The sequence below is a fragment of the Protomyctophum parallelum genome, assembly GCF_964188405.1.
Source record: "Protomyctophum parallelum genome assembly, chromosome: 20".
Lineage (NCBI taxonomy): Eukaryota > Metazoa > Chordata > Actinopteri > Myctophiformes > Myctophidae > Protomyctophum > Protomyctophum parallelum.
In genome coordinates, this window is record NC_139718.1 from 35,416,249 (window position 1) to 35,436,248 (window position 20,000).

General features: G+C 44.0%; 1 protein-coding gene across 1 annotated transcript in view; it reads right to left on the reverse strand.

The window, feature by feature from the left end:
* Positions 1 to 20,000, reverse strand: part of eipr1 (EARP complex and GARP complex interacting protein 1) — an 83,850-nt gene that overhangs the window by 18,145 nt on the left and 45,705 nt on the right. Inside the window, 1 exon segment of the mRNA XM_083791823.1 lies at positions 15,064 to 15,200. Within this exon segment, the coding sequence (XP_083647949.1) occupies positions 15,064 to 15,200 (137 nt within the window).

Genomic DNA, 20,000 nt, shown 5'->3' on the forward strand with positions numbered 1-20,000 from the left:
GAGCGGCTTCATGCTGTGCTCAAGGGTGCATACATTACTCGAGGGGTTAATATTATGCTGCATTACTATGTGGGTGTATTCAGGCTTCATACCATAGACTGTAAAAAATATGGACAAAGCGTTCTCCGGGGCTTATATGGACGTAAAATGAAGCCTGTCAGTCCTTGAACTGTAAGTAGCCATCTTTGTAGATCCGTTTGGGCCCAGCTGGCCATTGGCTGGCCCAGACAACGAGGCGGGACTTCCCCCCTTCTTCTTAGTTGGTTTTTATTTTGACTCGAACGGGGGGTGGCTCCCGTTCATAGACTGTAACGGTAGCCACGCCCCTCAGAACATACGCGACTTTATGGTAATTTTTTTAATAAATGGGACCATAGTTTTCCAAAAAGAATATTATGACATGAGAAATGAGACTTTAAACTAGCGACTGGAAGCAGAAAGTATTCATGACCAAACATATTTATTAAGGTAATACAGTCTAGGTGAAGTTGGGCCCAAATACATGGTACTCTATGGAGCTGACAGCGCCACAACAGGCCATTATATGAACTTTCAGGAAGTCCCGATTTCCTTAGTGGCTCAACAAAATATATGTCTGACTGCCCCCCTGCTTCATACACACATAAATAACACGTGCTGTGATCTGCCTGCCAATCAGATTGGGGGGGAGGGGGGCAATCAAACACAAGTGTTTGGTCAAACCACATCACTGCCATTGGAAAAGCATTGAAACACAGGCAGAGCACAGAGCATTTGTTCTTTATGTGTGTACGAAGCCTCAGTGTTTGCAAGACCCACATATCATTCGCTGATGTCAGCTGACGAATTGGGCGGGGTATTTAAGCTCACCTAGACTGCACCCTTCTGCATATTATGGTTCCTGGTTTTTGTTATGTGATGTTTGCTCCCACCACCACCGGTATAGGCTCTGGTTTGACTGTTCCCAGCATGGGGGGGTTGTTATTGTATATATATCTCCCTGCTCTTAATGTTTAATGATGGTGTTTAATTGTGCCGAGCAGGAAGAAAAATGTAGCAGAGCCAAACGCCAAGATAAAATATTATATGCACACTTGTATTCTCATTCTATAATAAATATTGGTTAAATCCATTTGTGAGTTATCTGACTGAACTTGAACAAAAGCAGCCATACCGGCCCAGGCCGTAGCGTAACGGTCTGGGCACCGGACTGGTGATCCAGTCGCGGTGTGCCGCGGGTTAGACTCCCGAACCCGACACGGCCTTTACCGCATGTCATCCCCCCATCTCTCTCCCGTTTCCTGTCAGCCTACTATCTGTCCCTTAAAAAATCAATAAAAGGCGTAAGCCGCAAAAAAAATATCTTAAAAAAAAAAAAAAAAGCAGCCATACCACAATGTAGTCCTGCAAATCGAAATTTGATCCGAGTGAAAGGTCGACAAAAGTATTGGCATCAGAAGGTGTTTACAGTAGCAGACGTACTGTATCATCATGCAGAAAGGCTCATTCCACACTCATCGTTGGATTTTGTAATTAGCAATGCATTAACGGGTGTCCATCGCTTTAATGCTGCAGCTGGTATGAAGGTGGGACTGGTTTTAATGGCTTTATGCGCTGCTGGGTAGCTTAACTTTACGATAATGCAACATCATTTATCAGTTAATGTATGTTTTGTAATAATAATCTAAATCTGCTAACTAGTAAGCCGTCAGATTGTAGTGGAGTAGGCAAAACAAAAAAGTCCAAAATGTGCCTCTGAGATGCAGTGGAGTAAAATGGAAATACTGTACTGTACTGTACTGTTTACTGTAAAGTAAAACTAACTTTAACTCGTTGCTGGCAGGCAGTAGGCACAAACCTCTTATCTCCATTTTTATCGTTCCGTGATTTTTCTTAAATTAACGCCCTACATGATCATACTACAGTGTCACACAAAAGCATCAAAAGTAGGAGATCCACAAGCGACGCATTTTGAGCTTGTAGAGCTGCTACTTTTGATCATTTTGAATTTGAATCCTGAAAAGAAACCGTTTCGGACATACAGTATGAGGTTTCAACCCGAACAGAGACGAAATTGGAGCCAATACTGACAATTTCTTTGTCACAATCGTATTGATATGTGCTCTATTGTACAGTCAAAAGTGAAAGTCATACGATTTGTCACACAGCAGTGAAATTTGTTCTCCGCATTTCACCTATCTCTTGTGGGTGATCCGCAGCCAAGGAGCGGTGAGCTGCAGCCGTGCCGCGCTCGGGAATCATTTGATTAGTAAATTGGAACCCCCAATCCAACCCTTTGATGCCGAGTGCCAAGCAGGGAAGCATTTGGTCCCATTTTTACAGTCTTTGGTATGACCCGGCCGGGGATCGAACCTCGACCTCCCAGTTTCAGGGCGGACACTCTAACCACAAGGCCACTGTCTGGTGTGTGTACTAGAGTAAATGTACACACATCTAAATACAATCACTTCAGTAGATAGGAAGCAGGGCAGGGAGTCAGGAATCACTCACTCGCCCTATGAAGTACGAAGCCTTGAATACAAGGATATTCTTTTTGGCTTTTCTTGCATTGCTGCATGAGCCAATAATCCAATGTTTGATGACTCAGGAGGAGACCAAGGCAAAACTATATAAAATACAATTGTATCAACTAATAAAACAACTCACTGGGAGGTATGCTGTTGATCCAGGTTTCACAGAGAATGTTTTAAATATAGTTTTGCTCTTGTTAATATTGGCCTCCTGTTAAGTTAAATTAGCCAAATATAAGATAATTGGCGCAGGAATGGAAATACAAATCCATGAATTCAAGGCTTCATGGGGTAATACATTTTTTGGGGTGAACAATTCCTTAAATTGAACTTGAGGATAGAAATAGCCCATAATAACCACTTAAGCCATTAACTGGCTTATGGCCAGCCTAATTAACAGTGGATTGTGCCTTCTGCCTGCCAATAGAAAAATCTGTGATATACACAATACATCTCATTCTCACATGGCAATCATATAGTAATACCCATGCCCTAGCCTAGCCCTTTAGATAGCACTTTATGTAGACTCAGATAGTAGACTTAGGTTAGCATTGTTATTTTTTATTTAGACTTATAGCTCGTTACGTAGACAGCACTAGAATTGCATTTCATGTAGTCATAGCACTTTATAGTACACATGTATATTGTATAATATATAATATAGTATAGTATGTATAGTTGACAGATACTCCACCGTTACGTTCTTAGTTTATACATGATTCATGATAACTACTTTTGATATATGTGATGTATGCCATGCTTTTAGTTTTTGCTTAAATGTAAGTCGCTCTGGATCAAGAGCGTCTGCTAAATGCCTAAATTGTAAATTGTACCCAGTCCTGATGGTGGCGGTAACATCACCATTATGCCGATTTTGACCAAATAGAGCAAATCTGGCGATGTCACTTCCGGTTTAACTAACAATAACATCCGGTACTAGCATTGGACTGTGCAGCACTATCAGATGTCCGGGATGCTAAGCGATCGTTGAACTACGTAAAATTAAGCTCTAATCAAGCCCAAAATATCGCATTTTACGCAGCGATGCACATAAAGACATAAAGATAGGTTCTCAAACTTTTAAATGTCAAGGACCCCCAGAATGATATATACTTGGAAGCAGACCCCATTCTCAAAATATTTTGTTCTAGAGACCCCCCTCAGAAGCAAATATTTTAGTTAAAAACGTTCGCTGTGAATGAATATACTGAATATATTCAAATAATTGGACACCTTTTGACGATTTTTCAAAAGTAGCAGCAGATCTACTAAATAGCTAACGTTTAAAATAATAAAGTGGTTAAGCACTAAGCGGTGACACAGATGCGTTCCAGGTCTTAAAGTCGATCGCATATTTGTCGTTCATTCGTAAACAGGGAAAAAATGAATGCAAATCCTTGGCGATTTTCCTTATCTTTTCCGTTATGGAGGTTATTGTGACGTCTGGCGGCGGCGGCAGCGTGAAAAGGTTACCTAAGATGGATGTTCTTGACGGTCTCGGGGGTTAAGAAAGGTCAGCCTGCCCTTAAACCATTCTGACCTGAGATCAGATTCATACGAGGTTTCCGCCGGACACACACTGGTCTGATGAACCCATTCTGACCTGAGATCAGATTCTAAAAATGTCAGTCGCTCTTCGATTTTTCAAAAATAGCAGACCTACAAGCTCGTATCGCGCCACTCGGTGGCGCGATATGAGCATGTAGATCTGCTATTTTTCAATAGATAAAGCATAACATGATGCTAACACCAAAATGGGTGCCCGGTCAGAATGGGTTAAATCAACAAGTCTGCATATATACTATGTGGATATTACTATTCCCAAACGGGGAAAGAAATTACAGCAGATAACAGTCGACACCTTTTTTGCATAATGGCCCTGTATTTGAATTTGAAATACGATACCCCTAATAGCTATAACACGTTTGCATAATGGCGGCATATTTGAATATGTGAAGAAGAAAAAATATGGGGAACTTCTTTTTTTTCCTTCTTTTTTTGCATAATGGTTTACCTTGGGTACCCTGTAGCATCAGAGAACACTCCATACAATCATCAGTGTCATCTTTGTATGCGTTTGGTTACCTTTGAGTGTACCAAACGGTAATTACAGAAACACTAAGATTATAATGATAATATGACATTAAGGTAGGCCAGGTGATTTTCTTTGATTAAAATAAGTGTTAAATAGCTCTATGTTCTGATAGTACTAGTATAGAGTGTTCAGTAAAAGGAGACTCTTTCAGGTCAGGATACCAATTTTATCCAATCAGGAAAAGAGAAATCACACAGGATACAGATCAGTAGTGATCAAGTGAAACTGGAAGTGAGGACACAAAGAAACGAGCAGACAAAATTGGAACACTATATAAAAAATGAAACTGAAGAATGCATATTCTCTCCCGATTGGCAAAACATAATTTTTTACCTCAAAATCTTTCCCTATGTAGCTAGCAATACACATTTTCAGATGGGGGTTCTCAGCCAAATACAAATATCATTTTCTGGGTCCTCGACATAAAAAGGTTTGAGAACCACTGCCTTACAGGTCCATTTGATATCCTCAGTTTTCGGTATCTATTTGTAACCCTGAGAGTTGTACAAAATGTAACCAATCAGACCCTTGCTCAGGATTTTACGGGGTGGTGGTTACATACAGAATAGAAGAGGGTCTGCTGTCTGCCTGGTTGAGGGCTTTCTGACAGACAGTCAGTCTGTGTAAGAGGAAGACAGCTGGCTCTTAACCTGGGCTCTGAAGGGGCCAAACAGCACCGCTATCAATCACCACTTCTCTGCTCCCCTTTCCATCTGCTTTCACTGTATCACGCACGCACGCACGGCACACTGATGTATGCATAACTATACTTGCTAGATAGAACATCAACATTTTAGGACGGCATTGGAAGCAGCAGAACAAGGTCAAGTATAAAGACTCTAACCCCAAACCCTTAACTTAACCTCCAAATGTCTAATCTGAATGTTTTTAGGTTTTTATTTCCCCCTTTTTCACCTCCATGTGAGGACCACGGACATTTCTCAAATTCTACTATACTGGGGACATTAGACCCTCACTAATAATGCAAGGGGAAAACACAGGCACGCACGCACGCACGCACACACGCACGCACGCAAGCACACACACCAGGGGAGGTGTTGTGGAGCCATGCTTCACTGCAGCACAGCACTGCTTTTCAGTATGCACCCTGCAGTGCATGGTACGGCCGCAGGCTTGACAGCCTCTGCACGCTTCATTCCATGGGTGGGTTGGTGTGTGTGTGTATGTGTTCGTGTGTACGTGTGTACGTGCGTGTGTATTTCTCCCATAATGTGGTCTGTTAGTGTAAACAGGAATTTGGGGATGAAACACTATAAGAACAGACTAGTGACATCTCGCACACGCACACACGCGCACACGCACACACACACACACACACACACACACACACACACACACACACACACACACACACACACACAGCTCGAGTGCCCAGTACTACTGCAAGACTAATCAAGGTCTCAAAGCACCCAGTGCACCAGTGAACGCCTTACTGTACTCAGTGTACTGTATACACTCACTAGCACAACGCAGTTATTCCATTAATATCCTATACAAACACATCAGGACGTTGTGAAAGAACGTTGGGACAATTTATGCTTTCTTGTTTTGGAGGGACGAGAATGCAAACACGACCAAACAGCCAAATCCTGAGGGTTGATTTAACTCCATTTAACTCTAATAAAAGGAAAAAAAGCACTCTCAGAGGTAGTGCTGCACAATTCATCGAAAAAAGGTGGAGATCTAGTTTCGGACATACCTGTGCAATCTCATTTCTAAGTGACTGTCCAATTCATTTTAAGTTACCCTTGTGTTTTTTGCTACAAGAGAGAGACTTTAAGAGAGGTTTAAGTCGAGCACTTTGATGTTGTCCGTTTAAAGCCACAGTAGCTATGGCTCCATGTGACACATTGTGTGTAGAGAGTGTAGTAATATTCAACTACAGAATAAAGACAATACATCTTTTCTTGGAAGAAATGAGAATCGTGATCTCAATTCTTGTGGGTGGAAAATGAAGAATCACGCAGCACTACTCAGAGGTCTTTTAGGGGCGTTCCGCTGTACAGTCTCTATATGGCTTTAAAAAGGTAGAGTAATGCTGCGTTCACACGGCCAGATGCAAAAGATACAAAGATGCAAAGCTAAACAGCATATTTGTAGCTTTGCATCTTTGTATAGCTGAAGGTGAAGCCAGTTACTTTTGCAGCTTTGTAGCTTTTGCAGCAGCTACGAACGTCGGCTCGGCTGCATCTTTGCATCTTCGTGTAGACTGTATCTTTGCATCAGCCCGTGTGAACGCACCGTAAGTGATATTTGTTTGTTAATGTAGCTAAGCAGTTTGTTACGTAGCTCTATATTCATTCATGCATTGCTTGGCAAGTGCTCTCCGGACCTTTATTTGTATTATTATTATCAGACTATAGAGCTATTTAACACTGTCACTGAACAAACACTCTATAGCAATGATTGTTGAATGAATATATAGAGCTTTAAGCTAAGAAAGCGTGTTTTGTTTGAAACCAAAATAAAATATCCCTGTCAACTTTTACAGTACAGTTTAAAGTTTTCAAATATGATGCTGTGTACAGTATATGGCGCGGCCTGTTAACACATTTTGCAGAATAGCGACGTGGAGTGCCCCTATGTTAATTAATTGGATGATTTTTCAACACAAAATATACCCATAGTAGAGTTCAGTAGAGTACCCAGCCTTTTTTGGACGATTTTTTATATTAACCTTCCAGCTATACATAATAAAAGATGCATCATTATCTGCCCTCGTGAGAGGATTATTAAGGCTAATCACAGTAAAATGTATCCATTTGTAAATGAACGACCGAGACAAAAATATCCATTTGGCCTCATTTGTACCCTCTTCAGAGTTAAATGAAGGATCGGGATTGCATAGTGTTGGCTGTAAACACGTAGGCTAATTGGCCCTCGTCAAGCCACAGCTGCAAAGGTCTCTTCAGCTGCGCGTCTCCGTGACCTATGGTACGTAAAGCACATGACCTTTGGAGAACATACAAATTATACGTCCCAAATCGCAAACCTCACAAACCAATCGGAAGCAGCGTATCGCCGCGGTCAGGCGGGAAACCTCGAATCTCCACATTTTAACTTTTGTTTTCTTTGCGTAAATTAACACCCCGCCTCATCGTACAAGAGTGTCCGCGTGAAAGTAGTGAAAATAGCAGATTTACAAGCTCACAGCGCGTCGCAGCACGCTTTGAGCTTGTAGATCGGCTAATGTTTTTTTTTTTTACAATTTTGGACTTACAAGGTTTCCACTTTACATGCAGCAACAATAATACAAAAGCCCATTTCATACACAGCATGTGGTCTGTCGAGATACCAGAGCCGAGTACTCCCGTGATTTATATATATAATGCTGCAAAATTCCATTAAGCAAAAAATAGAACACGATCCATATCATGTTAAATAATACAGCTTCATTTCTGCACACGGTAAATTATCCTCATTCCTCAGTGTTCTCAATGGAACCAAATGGACCTGCTTGCTTGTGGGTCCATTGGGTTCCATTTCGACTCGTTGGAGTTCAGTTCACTTCATCATTTCAGCGTCTACTCTGACTTTTGTGGGCACCCGAGTGACGTTGCACGTTGCTTGATTCAATATTGAGATATTTGACGTTCATATAAATCACGTTCCCCTTGCCATTGGAACTCCATTTTAATTGTGATAGATTCATCGAAAACACCCGTCCTTTGTTTGGCTGACTCATCATATTGTCCTTCTAGGGGGCCGTGTTTTATCCAATTATTATTATTTATTTATTTTTAATTTATTTATATATTATAATATATATCAATATTATATTTATTTCATTATATATTCCGCCAAAAAAAGAAAAGAAAAACAAAAGTAGGCTAATGGGAAAAACACGGCGCCAGACGATATCAGTCACCAGAACCAAGGAGGGCTGTTTTCATTGAATCCAACATGCTTTGAAGTTACAATGGGTTTGACACAGGCACAACATGCATTGGTGACTGCAGGCCTTATTACTGCAGCTAGGTTGATACTGAGAAACTGGAAGAGCTCTGCTACGCCAGAGATCACAGACTGGACCCAACTTATGACTGAAACGGCATCCTTTGAATACTCAATTGCCAGGAGGAATAACGTCAAAGGGAAGTTCCATGAGATATGGGACTATACTTTTATTTATATATCAAAGGATTGTTGTAACATTTTGTATTTGTACATTACATATGATATAACCACGAGTGTCAACAACAGAGTGTGGAGGGGTGTTGTCCAGGGGTTTTCTTTTTTTTGACTGCTAGGTGTGTTTTGTTTTTTGTTTGTTTTTTCTTGTCTTTTTCTTTTGTGTAAGTCATGTGAATTTTGTATGCTTTATTTAAAATCATTAAATCTTTGATGACAAAAAAATATATATATAGTGAATCAAGGAACTTGCATTTGACCGAGTATTCCACTTTATCGATATGAAACGGTTTAGCTGAAAATCAACTTTTAACACTGGACCGGTTGCCAGGCAACCCCTTGCATATACCCCCGGCCCAGCACCAGGAAATGTGTGCGTGCTTCCCATAGGGTCCCATTCAAAGTAGGATCTTCTTTGGCTCTTTTCTCTGAAACTACGAGCACTGTCTGTAGTGATTTGGATCTGATTTGTGATATCTCATCGCATCGCGATCGAAATATGAACGCTTCTGGCAAAACATAAACATAGTGAGCTACAGTATTGCTAACATAAGCTGTTCCCTACAATGGCGGTCTGCGAGCGGGGGAAAACGGAAATTAAAGTAACTATACCCTCTATGGCCACCCGGTGGCAGTTAACTTGCTAAAAAACTGTCTGGGGCGCTACACAAAAGCCTGCAGTAGATAAGACGCTAACATGACTCCAAACCAGGATGCAGATTATAGACACCAACGGACCGACATACGGACATGGGTGGAAACCTCATAATGTCCAGAAACGGTCACTCTTCAGGATTCAAATTCAAAAGCATCAGAAGAAGCAGATCCGCAAGATCAGAAGCGGATCTGCTATACTTGTGATGCTTTCGCGTGACGCTGTGGCGTGATTGAGTACAAGCGCGGTGATTTACGAAAGAAACACACAGTTGGAATGTGCAGATGAGAGGTTTTCTGCCCCAACACAGTGACGGTATTCTCCAGGGTGTTGGATAACTAGCTAGAGGAGAGGAGAGGCGGTGTGTGGTGCTGTGTGCTCACATGCTCTCTCTGCCTCCCTCCCTCCCTCCCTCCCCCGCTGTCCTTGTTCTTGACCAGGGCACGCTTGTTTGGGCTGCCTCGCTGTGTGACAAGCTCTGAGTCTATGGAGGGGAGGGGTGAGGTGAGGGTGGGGGGGGGGGGGGGGGAGAGCTAGGAAGCAGATTGGGAAGGAACTGAGCCAAGAAAAGGAAAAGGCGAGGAGAAAAGGAAAGGAGAAGAAGCGAGGAAAGGAGGCATTGCATGTGGGTGTGTGTGTGCGTGTGTGGGCCAGGGAGACACCTCAGAGGTCATCTGAGGAGCCATTGGACCGTGCTGAGAGGCTGCCATCACACAGCTGCCATACCAACTGCGCACGCACGCACACACACGCACGCGCCACACACATACATATAGACAAACAAACAATGACTCACTGAGCTCATTCACACTCACACCTTCCACTCGCAACCATTTTGCATTCACACTCTTCTCTTATACTCTGTCCCCATATATGAACATCCACACACACACACACACACACACACACACACACACACACACACACACACACAGGAATCTAAAGACATCCAGCTATACAGCCGATGCAGTGTACTGTACTGCACATCTGAACAATGACAGGAAAGCAATGCGGTGACTGCAGTAGAACGCATTGTGTTCACGTAACTCTGAGAGGGTACAAAAAAGGGTTCATTCCTAGCCTAAATTCGCAGTGGTGTAAAGTAACTAAGGACATTTACTTGAGGCATTTGTACTTTACTTGAGTATTTCCAATACTTTTACTCCTACTCCACCAGATCTCAGATCCAAATATTGCACTTTTACATCATTTATTTTAAAACTTCATTAGGCTACTAGTTACTTTGTAGATTCAGAGTCAGAGAGAAAAAAGATGAGGCTGGCAGGGCACTGCGTCAGGCACCCAGAACTAGAGGCAAGTACATTGACTGTATGCGAGCCAACCCAGGGAGAAACCAGGAGGGGAAAGAAGCGTACCACCTATGTAGACGTGATGCGGCGCGACAGCGTGTCTAACAACACTGCAGAAGAGCTCAAGACCCTGATGTTAGTTAGGAAATTGTGGAGGGCAGCGATCCAGGAATCCCAAGTTGGGGTTGGCTAGACCTCACTCTCGCAGTAAGTAGGTGATAATGGTGACAACGGATTTCTTGCAACCACATAAAAAAATACCCTTACAAAATGTATTTGGACTCTCCCTAAGCCCCCTCTGGTGGTACAACATTGCAGTGAGTGGTGTTTTCGTAGATTTACGTTAGAACTTAGAACCAATTAAGACCTATAAGGTTGATGAAAATTTCTTCTAGACAGTTTTCTGACAAACTTATGTTTCTATATGTTAGTGGTTCTCAAACAATTTTATACTAAGGACCACCAGAATAACAAAATACATAAATACATGGATGCACCTGGGACGTATCCTCAGTCATGTATCCCAAGGTCATCAGGGTTTCGGGTCTCCCAACATCATACCCCTCACTCAGGTGACCCAGCCGGGGTGATCAAGTCCCGACTTACGTCCCAGTAGCACCCTCGATCAGTCCCATTAGGGAAAAACCAGGGCCACACAATCCGTTCCTCCTGAACTACTCTGCCGGGACTGGGAGGTACCATTCTGGCGCGTGGAAGGACTAGGCTCTGTGGGTTGACTCCTGTCCGGGCCCCTCCTACGTCTCACCAGGTCCACTCCTGCTCTCACCAGGTCAGGCCCTGTGCGTTGCACCAGACTCCCAGCACCAGGCACTTTATTCAGGAATGGTGGATTCTCAAGCCGCAACGGTTCCGCAGGCTCCACCTTGCCCTTGGTGGTGCCGCAGGCTCCGCTTGAGGCTTGAATGGCCCTCCTAAAGGCCTCACCGTGGGTTTGTTGGGCTTCTTCCTCACGGAAGACACAGGCTGGGGCGCCAACCCATACTGCTCCCGGGTGCCGTCTACTTTCATATTAAAACTAAAGCTAGCAAAATAAACTAGAATAAAAAACAGTACAGTCGTGCACCCTGTGGATGCAGAGGTCGTTGTTTTTGCATCCCTTAACTATAAACTGCATTATGGGATGCAAAATGCACCCTATTTTAATCTCTGCCACAATGCTCTAGTGGCTGATGCCCGCTGCTATACAGTATAGAGGGAAATGATGGGTAAAAAAAGAAAACATTTATATGTTGTTTTGGTATGTAAATACAGGGCAAACATTACATAATATGTCTTCGACCCTTTGAACCATATTGCTTCTAGAGGGGGGGGGGGGTGATAGCAGTATTTCATCTGATCTTCATCTAGGCTCATATCTCCGGCATCCAAGCGTATTTTCACACCTCTCTCTGCCTATCTCCCTCCCTCCCTCACGCACGCACACACACGCATACGTGCACATGCACACACACACACGTGCCGCTCACACACCTCCCCTCTCTCAATCTCGCTGGCACTTTGCCGTTATCATAGCGATCGATAGCAAGGTGATTATTATTCCTGTAGCAGAGCCCACACACACACACAAACACACACACACACACACACACACACACACACACACACACACAGATGCGGAAACCTGCACACACAAGCATTTGTATGCATATGCACACACACGCACTATATTAGCGCATGCACACATTATTACCAGTATAATATAGTCACAGATACGCGCGCACACGCGCACACACACACACACACACACACACACACACACACACGCACACAGGTCATAAGGTCAGGTGTTACTGTGCTTGTACACACTGGCCACGTCGAACGGGTCCATTAAGCCAGTGTGTCTGTCTCGTTGCACTCCACCTTCGTGTTGGAGAAAACTAAAGGTATGCAACGCTTTTAATTAGACCTGTGAACCGCATGGCGGATGCAGGAAGGGCCGTCACGTCACAATGGCTCTTTGAATGATCTACAGTAGCGATGGACCCACTTTGAGAAGCACTGCATTTGAGTACTGCTTTACATTATACGTATGGAAATCGATACCGTATACACCGGGTATATAAAACATGACTGGGGCGGCTGCGGCTCAGGAGGTAGAGCAGGTCGTCCAATGATCCGCGGGTCGGTGGGGGTTCAAATCCCGGCTCCTCCCGTCTATAATGTCGAAGTGACCTTGGGCAAGACACTGAACCCCCACATTGCCTCCAATGAGTCGATCGGTGTGAGCTCGCCACCATTGCTGCGTGCATGTGGGAAGTGAGGACGTTGACGGTTCGCTGCTTCACCTCTGAATGTAATAAATGACTGAACCATAGTAAAGCGCTTTGCGCTATACAAATGCAATCCATCCATCCATTCATTCAAATCACAGACTCAAGTGTGAGTTAACAATACTGACTAATTATTTGTCTTTTGTTTGACATTAAAAGCTTGACCTGCCCCCCCCCCCCCCCCCCTGCAGATTACATCAGCACCAATAATGAACCTTTCCGATAATGGCGATTAAAACTCACTTTTGACAACCTTCGCACAAAGTCAACAATTCCCGGTTTAATCGTTCAGGCGCTCGTATCCAGGGAGACTTACTGTACGTGCGAGATCAGAGCGATTTGGCAGGAATCCAACAAACAACAGGGGAAATAGTGAAGAGGGCACGCGCCTTTCGAACACAAGGTAACGGGTTCGATCCCGGGCACTGGCAACTCAGCGCATGAGTAGCATGGCTTGGGTGCTGTGTACTGTGACCCGATGGTACAGTTGGTGTTAAGCTCCATCTCAGCAATCCATTTCCCAGGCGTTTCCACTGTATCTCGCGGCTTGTCAAACGGGGATAGACTCCCGTGCTCTGGCTATAACGCAGAGAATAAGCCTCTCCGACCTACTTAAAAAAGTATTACGGTACTTGAAAAATCTTAAAATATCCAACGTGGACCTGATTTGGATCTAAAAATGACAAAAAGGCCTTCTAAATCCTGACCAAAAACTGAAAACAAATAAAAACATTAATGTTGCTATTATATCAACAAAAATTACACCCGGCTTGAAATATGTATATGTAGGTGCAACAGGTTCGAAATGGGATATTTGTGTTTCTAAATATACTATATTATTATTGTTGATTTTTTTGTCAAATGGCATCTGTCCATCTCATCGCTATTGTGACGGCCCTGCCCCCTCTGCCTCACTGTAGGCTAGCCAGCAACCTCTGTGTTGGCAGAGTGGAGCAGGCCGTCAGCCCAATTAATGCTCACCTGAGGTGGGCGGAGCTTAGGGCACTATATAGGGAGCTCTCCTGGCTGAGCTCAGTCTCTCTCTGTCCTCCCTGCAAGCAGGACCTGTTACAGGTTGCCACCTGGCTCAAGGGCCTAACCGACCTTTTGTTTGAGTTATGTTTTGCACCAACTAATACAACACGCACCCACCACTCTCCACACATCCATACACTGCAGACACTACTGATAACTGATATCCTCACATCCCACACTTCATTATTTGCTATTCTTTAATTATCTTATTATAATAAATATCATTACAAAACGTTTATGCTCTTGTGTGGACTCCCTGTTTTGCCATGCATCCCCTAGTGCATGACACTATCATCGCTGTCGGGCAGAATGAACTTCTTCCGTTTACTTTGTTGTACAAGAGTGTCACACAAAAGTAGCACAAACATGTGTTATGAGCTTGTAGATCGGCTATCACTGCCACGTTTTCAAAGTGAAAGTGGTTGAGTGTGTGTGTGAACAATGTGGGTATAATTTAAAAGGAATATTCCTGGGACACGTGAGAATGGTCCAGTAATAAAATAATATAAACTTCCCGTGGGATTTTCTATGTACCCTCCATCACTAACCCATTTTGGGCGGGAAGTTGGGAACCCCTTTTGGTTCATTATTCAGCATTATGTTGTGCTTTAGATATTGAAAAATAGCAGATCTACTTGTAGGTCTGCTATTTTTTTAAACAGACATAGAATCATAGCTTTTTCAGAAAACTAGAATCTGATCTCAGGTCAGAATGGGCTAAACACCCAGCCTGTAGAGTAATTCTACCTTCTATGATGTCACGGAGCATCATGACGCTACCCAAGGACCCGCCCACCTCAGACAAACAACAATCAGCAACATTATGGAAATCAAATCATAAATTGTCCAGGTGAAGATCACCCGGGTTTAGTGTTCAAGGCCTAGTGTTATAAGAAGAACGACAACTTTCAGTGTCCACTTGGAGATTAGAGCGTTCTCCCCGACAGTAACGATATGTATAAATGCACACGTCTCTAAACATGAGAAAGTGGAGCGGGTTGGCGGTAGAGCTCACCTCATGGTGCGCAGGTCCCAGCCGCGTATGGCCGTGTCGTTGGCGGTGGCCAGCTGGCTGCAGTTGTGATGCGGGCTCCACTTGCCCGAGGTGAACTTGAGCTGACCTTTGCCCTCCAGAGTCGCTGTGCTGGAGATCTGGAGCCGCGGGACACACACACACACACACACACACACACACGTGCGCGCAAGCACGCACATGCACACACACACACACACACGATGAATCTAATGAATAATTCTCATTATGAGACAAGAATCTCATCAAATATACACTTTAGTAATGAGCTCATCAACTGCAGCGCCACGTCTGATACACATGAGAGAGATAGAGAGATAGAGAGAGAGGGAGAGAGAGAGAGAGAGAGAGAGAGAGAGAGAGAGAGAGAGAGAGAGAGAGAGAGAGAGAGAGAGAGAGATAGATAGATAGATACCCACCCCGCACACTATTTTGTGCCGAGGACCCCCGGAAGAGGAGATGTGTTACTTAAAATAGTTTGCTTTAAAAATACATATTCATACAAAGTATGGTTAAAGTGGTTAAAATGATGCTATATTAACTACTTTTGCTGGGGACCCCCTGGTGCCCCCCAATGACCCCATGGTCCCCAGACCAAACGTATAAAAGTTGCACGTATTATTATCATTATCATCATCATCATCATCTTTTGGCAACGCACGGTCGACAGAAAGACCACGGAATTTATTTATTTTCCAAAGAACAAACAGGGCACAAAGAAAAGCCCCGGCCTGTTCAAGGTCAGAGCATTAACGTGGGCGGGCGGCGGTGCGCGGTGCCAGCTGAGCGCGCGGCGCAGCGTGGCGCATGCAGCGTGGGCCTCATGCAGCATATGGATCGCTGTGTTCTGAATGCCTGACAGCACATGGCTGTTATTGACAGGAACCCATATGGTCCTACCCCCCCCCCCTCCTCCCCTCCCCTCCCTCCAGGCGTGAGTAGACCCTGGAGGCAACGAGAGCATGTACCTGTCTCTGCTGCTCTCTCCATCCCACTGCTCAGGTCAATGATGGAAGAAGTACTAGATCTTCTTAGATTATTAAGTAAAGTAAAAGTATCAACACCGCAAGGCACTGTAGAAATATGTAGGGCCGGCATTAAAGTTTCACTTGAGTAAAAGGTAGCAAAAAGGTATTGGCATGAAAATGTACTTAACAGTAGCAACAGTACAAGTACGGAAATTGAAAATTGTGCCATTTCACAAGTTTGAAAATGTATAAAATGTATCAAAAATATCCTTTGAAAATAGAAACTTGGTTCGGCTATCTTCATATAGCTATAATACAGTATTATAGCATCTGCAGTATAGGGCTTTAGTGGTTCATTTATGTTTTGTAATAATACAAAATCTACAAAGTAACTAAAGTTTTCAAATAACTGAGATGCAGTGGAGTAGAAGTAAAAATATATATATTGAAATTGGATGTACCTCAAAATGGTACTTAAGTCAAGTCTAATATTTAATACATTTCATACGACAAGCGCAGACTCAATGTGCTTCAACAATCACACCCGTGTGAAGTAAGTGGTGCAACTCCATGTGGGGGTCCCCAGAACTTCCAGACCCCCAGGAACGCGCCCAGGGGCCGGGCCGGTTCCGGCGGGACACACCGCGTCCGAAACGGTTGAGAAATGACAGTTACCATGTGTGGGGGTAACCCAGGGGGTTCCTCTACTGTACTGTACTGTACTCTCCAGTGTTGAAGCACTCGGCCCTAGTGGTCGGAGCGTGAACTGCAGGCGGACCCGTGGATTCATGACGAGGAAACCCCGTGCAGCTGGGCTTTAACACTGAGCGCTCGGCTGCACTTCCGCATTTGACCACCAAACTGTGGTGGTCCAATGCGGAAGTACACGGTTCTTCCTGGTGCTTCAAAACACCACTGAGCAACTTCCACTGAAATGAATAGCGGGGGCGGGGCTATCGCTCCGCTTCAGTCTCTATCATTTTATTACTCTATGACTGATACACCTGAAATCATCATATATGCAGTTAATATGTATGTGTGTGTTAGGCTGCGCAACAGTGACACTTGGTAAATGGTGCATTTATATAGCGCCTTTATCCAAGGTGCTTTACATAGATTGTGCATTATACATTCACACACACATTCATACACCGATTGCGGCGGAAGCCATGCAAGGTGCCAACCAGCACATCGGGAGCAATTTGGGGTTCAGTGTCTTGCCCAAGGACACTTCGACATGTAGACAGGAGGAGCCGGGATTCGAACCGCCGACCCATGGATCATTGGACGACCTGCTCTACCTCTTGAGCCACAGTCGCCTTGGTTTTGAAGACCAACCAAATGCAATGTCTGTGCTCAGACACAGGTAGCCAGCCAGCCAGCCACACACCCACCCAGGCAGGCACACACAAAGCTACTTAAGGAAGTGGTTGCATCACTTAAAAATACATGACACAAAATGAACACGTGAGAATGAATCGCGGAAAAACAAAACAGTAATAATAATACGATTTTTAAGTACAGCACATGAGTAAAGTGTCCTTGGTTCCTTTGCACCCTGCTGCTATAAGTCAATGATCATAGGCCCACTAACCTCTGCCTCACCTTGCTCCCATGGAGGGAGGATCTATACACGCCATCCCTCACTGTTATCCATGCTTCACACACACGCAAAGAAAATATATATCTCTCCTCTTTGGACTCCTTATAATTTCTTTGTTAAAAAAAGTGTCAAATACCTCTACATTCTAAAGTACTCATTGCTATAGACTGGACTCGCAGCGGTTCCCAAAATATGTGTTACGTCCAGACCTGGCCGACGCACCCCCCACAATATTTGAACATATATACCGGTATATATATATATATATGTGCAACACATATGTGACATATTATTCTAAATCGGCCACCTGCATATGTCACATAAGCTATATATATACTGTAGAGACATATATTAGCTATATCCACATACTGTATGAGCATATATCCACATATATGCACATATATATGAACCTGAATATGGCATACTGTATATTCTGCAGTATACTTACCATATAATATGTTAATTTAAAATAAAACCATAGCACCACCTTTTCATGTCACGCACGCCCTACAAGACACTCACGCACAACGGTTTGGAAACCCCCGAGTGTTTGTTCAGTTGGTCTCCCCGTGTCTCAAGCTCTTTAGTGAACATATTTATTTCCTTTTTTCTCCCCCAGGTCTGGGATGCCAATTCCAGTGATGCGGACGCATCCCTGGAAGCCAAATCAAACCGGAGGTGTGTTTAAGATGGAACTAATTGAAATTAATGCACGTGATTAATTATGCTTTAGTGCTCTGTGACATTGAAACACTGAAGCCTTTCCTGTTGGACTTGGCTCAGCACAGAACTATAACAGGACCAGTGGTGGGGAGCAACCATGTACATTCAACTACTGTATAAATATATGGTGCTGTATGTACAACTGTAAAAATATACAGTATGTACATTTAACTCAACTACTGTATAAATATACGTTATGTACAACTGTACAAATATACAGTATGTACATTTAACTCAACTACTGTATAAATATATGGTATGTACATTTAACTCAACTACTGTATAAATATATGGTATGTACATTTAACTCAACTACTGTATAAATATATGGTATGTACATTTAACTCAACTACTTGACTTTACAGTTTGCGGGCTGCGATGAACCGATAAGTGATGTTGTAATTGTTGTGTCCTGGAAATTATTTGGGGGCCCAACTTGCAAATACCCTCGTTGCTCACCAGGTTGAGAACCACTGACCTAACTCTAACGTGATGGTTTCTCTCTCCTTGCCCTGAACACCCCCCCCCCCCCCCCCCCCCCCCTCTCTCTCTCTCTCTGCCTGCCGGAGCAGATCTTATCGATCGGCTCCGTCCCTTCACACACCTACTCTGCTGCTGCTCTCATTATTTCACCAACAGAGGACAGAGAGGGTAGCAGCAGCAGCAGACAGACAGACAGACAGACAGACAGACAGACAGACAGACAGACAGACAGACAGACAGACAGACAGACAGACAGACAGACAGACAGACAGACAGACAGACAGACAGACAGACAGACAGACAGACAGACAGACAGACAGACAGACAGACAGACAGACAGACAGACAGACAGACAGACAGACAGACAGACAGACAGACAGACAGGCAGGCAGGCAGGCAGGCAGGCAGGCATGCAGGCAGGCAGGCAGGCAGGCAGGCAGGCAGGCAGACAGACAGACAAGGCAGGCAGACAAGGCAGGCAGGCAGGCAGGCAGACAGACAGACAAGGCAGGCAGACAAGGCAGGCAGGCAGACAGACAGACAGACAGGCAGTTTCAAAACCGCATCAAAATCATCATGATTGCATTGCGCTGAGGAGTTGTATTTTGTAGCACTATTTTGTTGTTGGAAAAAAAAAACATTTGTAACATGTATAGATTATTGATTTTCTCTGTATATTCTACTGTTAGAATATAGTGTTAGTTTAACTATTACCTTGTGTCGTCCTTGCTTACTGTGCGTTGCTCTGAATTAAGAGCTTCTGCTAAGTGACTAAATTCTCAATTGGAGAGAGAGAGAGAGAGAGAGAGAGAGAGAGACCAGCAGAAAGGTGGATGTGGTGCTCTGATCAGGGAGAGAGTAGTGGTGCATTGGCACAAGCCTGAGCCTTGTGCGTCCTGCGCTCCCAGCCCTATTAGTGCTCTAACTAAATCAGAGACCCTAACAAGACAGCACACATGCACATGCACAAGTACGCAAGCAAGCAAGCAAGCGCACACACACACCCCCACCCTCTAACAAGACGGGACACATGCACGCAAGCACACACACATACACAAACACACACGGGAGGACACATTCATTTAGGAACGCGACTAATGCTAACGCAGGGCTATCTGTCAAATCACCATGCCTTCACGCTT